General features: G+C 40.8%; 1 protein-coding gene across 1 annotated transcript in view; it reads right to left on the bottom strand.

The window, feature by feature from the left end:
- Positions 1-2,363: 2,363 nt before the first annotated feature.
- The window catches only part of LOC112257039 (A disintegrin and metalloproteinase with thrombospondin motifs 2), a 139,774-nt gene continuing 132,547 nt past the window's right edge, over positions 2,364-9,590 (bottom strand). Inside the window, exon 20 of the mRNA XM_042325849.1 lies at positions 2,364-4,479. Within this exon, the coding sequence (XP_042181783.1) occupies positions 3,482-4,479 (998 nt within the window). The 3' untranslated portion in view covers positions 2,364-3,481. The remainder of the gene's footprint in view (positions 4,480-9,590) is intronic.

Here is a 9,590-nt window from a genome sequence, read left to right as displayed (position 1 = left end):
CACCTGGATTCACCTGGTCAGTCTATGTCATGGAAAGAGCAGGTGTTCCAAATGTTTTGTACACTCAGTGTACATACTTACTACATCTGCTACTCTGCTTCTCTCTAGTGGTCAGTGAGGAGAGAATGAAAGTGAAAAGAAGAGACAGCGAGAGAGACTCATTGTAGACATTAGAACAGGAATATCATGCAACACCCAATGAGTAAAATACCACAGATACTTGAACTTGAATAAATATTAAACATTAAGCTCTGATTCATAGGTACAGACAGATCTGTAGGTGATTTTGCAGCAGCTGCAAGACAAAATGCTCCGATAATAAGGCGACTGGAAGAAAGGAAACAATAGCAGTTGCCCTGAAAGCTTCTATTGTGATGCAATAGACACAAATAGATGTTTTATCATTTTTCGTTCTTTGTCTTTGCTCTTTGAAAATGTAATAAACACAAGTGAATGGATAAGGTCTCTGTGAATCTTTGCTGGGAAATGCTTTTAGTACCAACAAGGATAAAAACAGTGCACCACAACTGACCATTTCAACTCACAAACCTGGTTATGATGACGGATTCCCCTCTATTAACCATCCATTTCACCTTAATAACACATAATGCATTCGATCATGTCTGTTATAAGAGAGATATGGGGCTCTATTTTCTGCAGGAGTTAAGGCGGCACTGGAATCAAATGCATGTTAGTTTGCAATTTTGTTATGTAAAAACTGTCGCACTGCCATTTCCCAGCCCTAACGCCAGGTTCGGGCAATTTACCTGTCTAATTTAAACTCTCTTGCGCTCAGATGTGCGGTTGGAACTATGTGAGGAGTGTCTTTAAAAACATGATCCAACGTCCTCATTTCACGCAGCGCTGAAAATACCAACCAAAAGCTGGTTTTAGCAGTCGGTCATGGCATGAATTTTGACAGCGGAAAGGCAGCCTATCCAGCCGTGACGCACACTGTCCATATGCGCATGGAGCAAGAGTAGCCCAATATGCTTTTGGTGCATATATACTTCCTATTTAGAAATATAAAAAACGACGCTTTTCCCCATTTCTTTCTATTTTTTCAAGCATAGCCTCCCTTCCTCTAAAAGAAGGCTTTTTTTGTCTGCCCAATGAAATCCAAAATAGTCAAGACTGTCGAATAAGGGTTTGGCTCCTGAGACCACTTGGACATACATCTTTATCACCACAGCTTTATTAAAATATCACGTTTGAGAGGAGTAAAACAGTGAGCTGCCATTCCCTTTGTATCTATTCCTTGTAGGCATGCCCACATTATTTTAGACATGCAGGTCCCGTTTTGGACTTGTGTAAAACCCCCTCCATGATGAAGGCTACATATCCATGCCCATCATGAAACGAGCGATGAGAACCTCGGTGAATACCGGCGAAGCTCCTATTTAGACGTGATCTGTAACCTGTAATAAGTGCTTGTTTTCGGTTTCACATGTTCAAAACCCAAGCCTTCCATTAGGCATATTTTAAGGAAGGCTGGTTTAACACACATTTATTTAACTAGGCGAGTCAGATAAGAACTGTTCTTATTTACAATGACACTGGCCAAACTCAGACAATGCTGGGCCAACTGTGCACAGTCCTATGGGACTCCCATTCACAACCAGTTGTGATACAGTCTGGATTTGAGCCAGGTTGTCTGTAGTGATGCCTCTAGCACTGAGATGTTTTAGACCACTGAGCCACTTGGGAGCACACATGCATGCTTGTAAATAATGTGTCAGTGTTGGAGTGTCCCTGGCTTCTGTAAAGAAGAAAAAGAAAATGGTGCCATCTGGTTTACTTAATTAATATAAGGAATTTGAAATTATTTATACTTGTACTTCTGATACTTAAGTATATTTTAAACCAAATACGTTTAGACTTTTACTCAAGTAGAATTTTACTGGTTGACTTTTACTTTTACTTGAGTTATTTTCTATTAAGGTATCTTTACCTTTACTCAAGTATGACAGTTGGGTACTTTTTCCACCACTGCCAAGAGGTGAGGAGAGGCTAGTGGAGCACAGGTACTTACAAATTGTGTGCAAGAGACAGATTGTGTGCAAAAAAACCTTATTATGCATAACCCATCATCAATTAGCTAAACCAAAGGCTGAAAATAACGTATGACCTGAAAGAGGTAGGCTAGGACATCTATATATAGGGCTATATATCAATCTAGAACAGGATGATCTGTTTTGATCTGAGTTGATGGAGAGAGAGACAGACTGCGAGAGAGAGCTCTTGCGTGCATTGATTTAAAGCAACGGTATTCGACTGATAGGCTGTTTTAAAACTCTGTAGCTGCAATAAAAAATACAATCATCTTTACAATTATAAAAACAAGGTGACTCCCGAAAGCCAGATGGAGATGGATAAATGAGACACGCATTCGGTCTTTATTTTACTGTAGCATAGGCTAGGCTGCAGCAAATGTAGGCCTACCTGTCACAAGTTACCATAATGAGATGATAGGTGTACATGCATTGTGAACTGCGCTCCACACTGAGATGGGTCTGTCCCCACCCTGAGCGTTGATTCATTATGCAGAGGCTGTAGAGAAGCCAGATTTAGACATTGCATTTAATGTAATAGTTCCATTTCATGTCATGCTGTTCATATGAATCATTTATTATGATTTACAGGTTTCTTGCAGTTATTTATCCAGAGAAAAGGGAGTGGTTTTGGGCGGTAAATCCCGGTAAACCTCGGCAATCAACCCTAGTCTATTCCCTTTACAGCACATTACTTCGGACCAGGGCCCTTAGGGACGTACCCCTAGACAAAGACACATATGGACACTTCCTATCTAACCTGTCTCATTCAATGGGACCAGACTGCTATTCATGTCTGTTTGACTCAAAGAGGGGGCATATCAACTGCAGTCATAGGCTGTAATCTAACATGGAATGTTAGACTTGTTCGGGATGAGCAAGCTTACCTAGGTCCTGGCATGGTGCTTGGGAATAAGACTTCATTTAAATAGAATAAATAAAATCTACTTTGAACTTTATCAACATGAATGTCCTGAAAGTCCAACGCTTCACAACCTGAGCTTATCCAGGTATGTGCTGCTTATGAAAGAGAATACACCTTTACTGTATTTGCCTTGCTCTGAAACCTAAGCACACTGGGGGAGGTTTGGAGAGATCCCCCTGTTGTGGTACGGGTCCAGGAGGATGTACGGTCCAAATCTCATCTGGCTCTACTCTCAGCCGTACAACAAGACCAACAGCTTTTATTCAAAACAACTGTGCAAACATCTGGCTTTGGTTCTCTCTCCACATAGTTCAGTTTGCCGTGTGGCTGGCTGGTGTGTGTGTGTAAAACAACAGGGTGGTATGTCTGTACCGTGGCTCTGGGTGTGTGGTGGGTCTTTGCCTGATAGAGAGCACCAAGGCAGGTTAAGGGTTAAATAATAACTCCAGTCTGTTAGCAGACGTAGGTAAATCTCTATAAGAGAAAGGGGAAGGGTCAAAGGTAATCACACAGTGCCCCTGTGGGCCCGCTTCATCCTCAACAGAAAGTTCCTCTTCTCCTCCAGGAGTTCCTGGATGCGTTTGTTCCGTGTTCTCTCCCTGAGGAACACCCGGCTCCGTCTGGGGATCAAGTTGTTTTGGGAGATGTCGTTGTCCCCTCCTATGACCCGGTTGTAGGGATCATCGATGGAGTTGTTCTCTCTGGTCTCCTCCTGGCGGCTTGGTGGCCATGTGGGTTTTTTGTTTTTTGTTGTCATTGTGGCGATGGTTGTTGTGGGGGGCAGGGCAGTCGTTTGCTCTGTTATGGGAACAGTGGCCCTCACAGATATGTACTCTGTGCAATCCGGCCAATCAGGGGTGGTCATATCTATGATGTCATCGCTGGGGACAGTAGTTCCACTGAGCATTGTGACATCAGTGTATGGGACAGTTCCACTGGGCGATGTGACATCCTCAAAGTAGTTGGTTTCAGTTGGCTTTATGACATCATCCATGGAGAATAGGCTACTGGGAATTGTGGTTGATGCACCTGTGGTGTCGTTGCTGACAAAGGTGATATCAGTGAAAGGGCTGCTTGGAGTTGTAGTGTATATGCTGGTGCTGGTGGAGAGGGTGAATGAGGGGTACTTCCTGGTTGTGTCTCTGGGGGTCACACTGCGCTCTGGGGTCATGGGGATGGGGTATGTAGTGTAGTATGGGTGGGGTGTTGTATAAGTGTCTGTGGTGCTCATTGGGCGTGGCGTAGTATAAGGTATATGTGTTGTACTTCTTGGATGAACCGTTCCCTGAAAGGGGGTGTTGTTGTCCTTGGGCTGAGGCAGAGGCCGGGGGCGAGGCAGGGGGACAGCTGTGACCCGGGGAGGGGCGGTGGTGCTCAGGCTGCTGTCCGTCACATTGCTGCAGGATTTGCAGCACATGCGCTTGTAGTCAGGCAGAGTGCAGTAGCGGATCAGCACCTCCATGCGACAGAACACTGACCTGTCTCCATGACAACGCTGCTTGCCTGTGGGGGAGAGAACACAGAGCTGAGACTGGGCGGGGCTGGAGATGGCGCTGTGGGAGTGTTGTGTTTAGAAACGGTCCAGTAAAGTAGTAGAGGTAGTAAAGCCAGACCATTAACAACTAGAGCAGGAAGGAAGAAGAAGGAGAAGACCCAAGCAGCATGGACAGCAGAGTCAATAGATTAGTCCATAGCAACTGAAAGGAAAGAAGAGCAGAGTGGGTTCTTTGTTGTTGTGGTGCTGGAACAGTAACCTGGCTCCAGTCTTGGGGAGCAGTTCACTACATGTAGTTCAACTAGTAATTTAACTACATTGTGCTGTAGCTTTGTGGTGGTTGAACTAAATTAAAATCTAGGTAGTATTTTTTATTTTATTTTATTTTTTGCCATGTAGCGGTGTAGATAACTACTGGAACAACACACTACTTAAAACAAGTACATATGGGTGAAGTAGGCAAAACTTTTCTTTCTTTTTCGACACCTGTATAATTCTCACTTGAAACAATTGTTGTTGTGTTTAATCGTCTGAATTACACATTCTGTTAACATATGACCCAAAAGTGATCTTTTCTTGTCATTTCTAGTCTATGACATTTCTGATTTACAAATGATAATTTTTCACAAAGTAGTTTGGATGAAGTGAACTACTTTTTCACAGTAACTTTAGTTTAGTAAACTATATTTTTCTTAAGGTTTAGTGTAGCTTCACCTTTTTTAGTGTGAAGTAATTGTTAGCTTGGTTTTTTAGAGTAGCTTCCCCAACACTGCTCGTCTCTTTGCAGACCAAACTAAATGTTTCTGACATCTCATGTGTTTCTTTATTCGTTTCAGATTAGTGTAAACATACTATATCAATATAACTTTGTTAATATTTTTTATGCAGGATAAGAGGCTTGATCTTCTATAATCTGTCTTTCATTATTCATGGCAATATCACTTTATAAGACAATGTTTTACCCTTTGTAAAGTTGGAGCAATCTTTGAGTTGTGTTATAATGGTAGTTTGTAATGTGCTCCTCCTCACACCAAGTCAAACCATCACAAACTCAGGAGGAGAGAGTGAGAGCGCATTTTAAAACATTATTTTTATTTATACAACTTTGCAGTTGATAACGACAGGAACTAAAACAATGAGATGTACTCCCCCCTCTATATATAGATATATTATTGTCTTAAGAAAAATAAATCAACTGTATCGAAAGGTACAAGTTCACAGTCACTTTGGTAAAACACTTCATTACTGGGAAGTAAACCAATCAATTTGTTTAGTTATTCAATTGATAAGAAGTCAAATGAATAATTTACATAAATGAATAAATAGATTTGAAGTTGAATAAATAAAATACAGAATTCTCCATGATGAATGATGTAAAAACTGGATTGGCACGTTTAAGTGTCATATGAAACATTTACAAAACATGAATACATTTTTCCCTGATAAATCAAAGTGCATATAGACGTAGTGCACATAGTCCTTCTGAATGTTTCCCCAACGTCAATCCAACGTCCGTCCAACGTCAGCCAGCCCCACCCAGCAGGCTAGTGAAGCCACAAAACAGTTACCCATAGTATAGAATATTATAGATTTTTTTTCCATAAGTAAGAAGATAACAGTCATGAACATAATTAAATATAGTCAACACCAACGTTATATACAGTATCGCACTGCAAGGTCTAGCTTCATTGGCCTCCTACCATCCGACTCCAGCACAAAACTTCGGATAGCTCGCTACTAGTCACAACAGAAACATGTGATCACAATGCAATGATAAGACTGAAGTGCTTTTCTAGATGCTGTCCTCAGTGTCGATCGATACCCTGGGCCCTTCGTAAACCGTATCCGGTGGTCAGACCACGGTCCAAACCTTTTGCATGTTGCAGGTTCTGATGGTTTGCCTGTTAGTTTGAAGCTGCCTTTAAGTGATTAACAAAGGTTTTGATGAGTAAAGCCTTCTCTTTCACAGATAAATGCCATTACATTCAATCCAAGATAAGGCATTGTTCATGTGTTTAATGTTCATCACAAAAGGAAAAACAAGATCTGATGCTTTCAAATGAAGGTTTATGAGGTATTTCTGTTCCAGAGTTGTATGTCTACGAGAAGCCTGCATGAAAGTACACTCACACACGCACAAACATGCACACACACACACACACACACACACACACACACACACACACACACACACACACACACACACACACACACACACACACACACACACACACACACACACACACACACACACACACACACACACACACACACACACACACACACACACACACACACACACACACACAGACACACAGACAGACAGACCGACAGACATGCACCTTTGCACACACACACACACACACACGTAAGGGATGCAAATGTGCATGACAGAAATGTGATCCTTTCCCGAAAGAAAATAAGGAGCAACAGTAAACCCCATCCATCTGAAAACAATGGAGCGGCAACTAACTGACCAAGTGCTGCATAATGTAGGTCTACACCCCCCCCCTGACACTTTACCCTTATATTAACTTCTGTATTACTCATGTCAAATAAATAACAAAAAATACACATAACAGTCAAGGATCGAAGTGATCAATAGCAGTCTGTAGGTTATAATGAACTACAGCTTATTCATGGTAAAACATTATTATTATTCAGATTATTGTTACTCATATAGATTTTCATATACAGTATATATACAGTACCAGTCAAAAGGTTGGACACACCTACTCATTGAAGGGTTTTCCTTTATATGTACTATTGTCTACATTGTAGAATAATAGTGAAGACATCAAACTACGTAATAACACATATGAAATCTTGTAGTAACCAAAACAGTGTTAAACAAATTCAAATATATTTTATATTTGAGATTCTACAAAGTAGCCAACATTTTCCTTGATGACAGCTTTGCGCACTCTTGGCATTCTCCCAACCATCTTCATGAGTTAGTCACCTGGAATGCATTTCAATTAACAGGTGTGCCTTGTTAAAAGTTAATTCATGGAATTTCTTTCCTTCTTAAAACTTCTTTGGGATAGGGGGCAGCATTTTCACTTTTGGATGAAAAGAGTGCCCAGAGTGAACTGCCTTCTATTCAGTCCCAGTTGCGAGTATATGCATAGTATTATTAGTATTGGATGGAAAACACCCGGATGTTTATAAAACTGTTTGAATGATGTCTGTGAGTATAACAGAACTCATATGGCAGAACTCAAAAACCTAAGAGAAAATCCAAACAGGAAGTGGGAAATTTGAGGTTTGTAGTTTTTGAACTCAGCCCCTATCGAATTCACAGTGGGATATGGGTTATGTTGCATTTCCTAAGGCTTCCACTAGATGTCAACCGTCTTTAGAACGTTATTTCAGGCTTCTACTGTGAAGTGGGATCGGATGAGAGCTCTTTGAGTCAGTGGTCTGGCAGAAATGCGCTGGTCATGTGCATTTCACATGAGAGCGACCTGCGTTCCATTGCTTTTCTACAGACAATGGAATTCTCCGGTTGGAACATTATTGCACATTTATGATAAAACATCCTAAAGATTGACTCTATACTTAGTTTGACAAGTTTCTTCGACATGTAATATAACTTTTTGAACTTTTCGTCCGACTGGACCTGAACGCGCTTTTGGATTTGTGTACCAAACGCCCTAACAAAATAAGCTATTTGGACATAAATGGACATAAATGATGGACATTATCGAACAAAACAAACATTTATTGTGGAACTGCAATTCCTGGGCGTATATTCTGATGAAGATCATCAAAGGTAAGTTAATATTTATAATGCTATTTTTGACTAATGTTGACTGCGCAACATGGCAGATGTTTCTTTTGGCTGGTTTGGGCTCTGAGCGCCGTACTCAGATTATGCTTTGTCCATAAAGTTTTTTTGAAATCTGACACAGTGGTTGCGTTAAGGAGAAGTGTATCTAAAGTTCCATGCATAACACTTGAATTTTCATCAACATTCATAATGAGTATTTCTGTGAATTCATGTGGCTTTGCACAATCACCGTATGTTTTAGAACTATTGGAACGTAACGCGCCAATGTAAAATGAGATTTTTGATATAAATATGCACTTTATCGAACAAAATATACATGTATTGTGTAACATGAAGTCCTATGAGTGTCACCTGATGAAGATCCTCAAAGGTTAGTGATTCATTTTATCTCTATTTGTGCTTTTTGTGACTCCTCTCTTTGGCTGGAAAAATAGCTGGGTTTTTCTGTGGCTTGGTGATGACTAAACATAATCGTTTGTGGAGCTTTCGCTGTAAAGCATTTTTGAAATCAGACACTGTGGCAGGATTAATGAGAATTTTATCTTTAAAATGGTGCCTAATACTTGTATGTTTGAGAAATTTGATTTATGAGATTTCTGTTGATTTGTATTTGGCGCACAGCAATTTCATTGCCTGTTGGCGAGGGGTTCCGCTAGCGGTCCTATACAGGTTAATGCGTTTGAGCCAATCAGTTGTGTTGTGACAAGGTAGGGGTGGTATACAGAAGATAGCCATATTATGACAAGAACAGCTCAAATAACCAAAGATAAATGACAGTCCATCATTATTTTAAGACATGAAGGTCATTCAATACGGAAAATAAAAAGAAATTTGAACGTATCTTTAAGTGCAGTCACAATAACCATCAAGCGCTATGACAAAACTGTCTCTCATGAGGACCGCCACAGGAAAGGAAGACCCAGAGTTACCTCTGCTGTAGAGGATACATTCATTAGAGTTAACTGCACCTCAGATTAGAACCAAATAAATGCTTCACAGAGTTCAAGTACCAGACACATCTCAACATCAACTGTTCAGAGGAGACCGCGTGAATCAGGCCTTCATGGTCGAATTACTGCAAGGAAACCACTAATAACAGAAACAAATAAGAAGAAGAGACTTGCTTGGGGCAAGAAACATGAGTAATGGACTTTAGACTGGTGGAAATCTGTACTTTTGTCTGATGAGTCTTTGTGAGATGCGGAGTAGGTGAGAGGATGATCTCCGCATGTGTGGTTCCCACTGTGAAGCATGGAGGAGGAGGTGTGATGGTGTGGGGGTTCTTTTCTGATGACACTGCCTATTATTTATTTATAATTCAAGGCA

The sequence above is a fragment of the Oncorhynchus tshawytscha genome, linkage group LG08 (assembly GCF_018296145.1).
Source record: "Oncorhynchus tshawytscha isolate Ot180627B linkage group LG08, Otsh_v2.0, whole genome shotgun sequence".
In the NCBI taxonomy this organism is placed as follows: Eukaryota; Metazoa; Chordata; class Actinopteri; order Salmoniformes; family Salmonidae; genus Oncorhynchus; species Oncorhynchus tshawytscha.
This window is presented reverse-complemented; position numbering and strand designations above follow the sequence as displayed.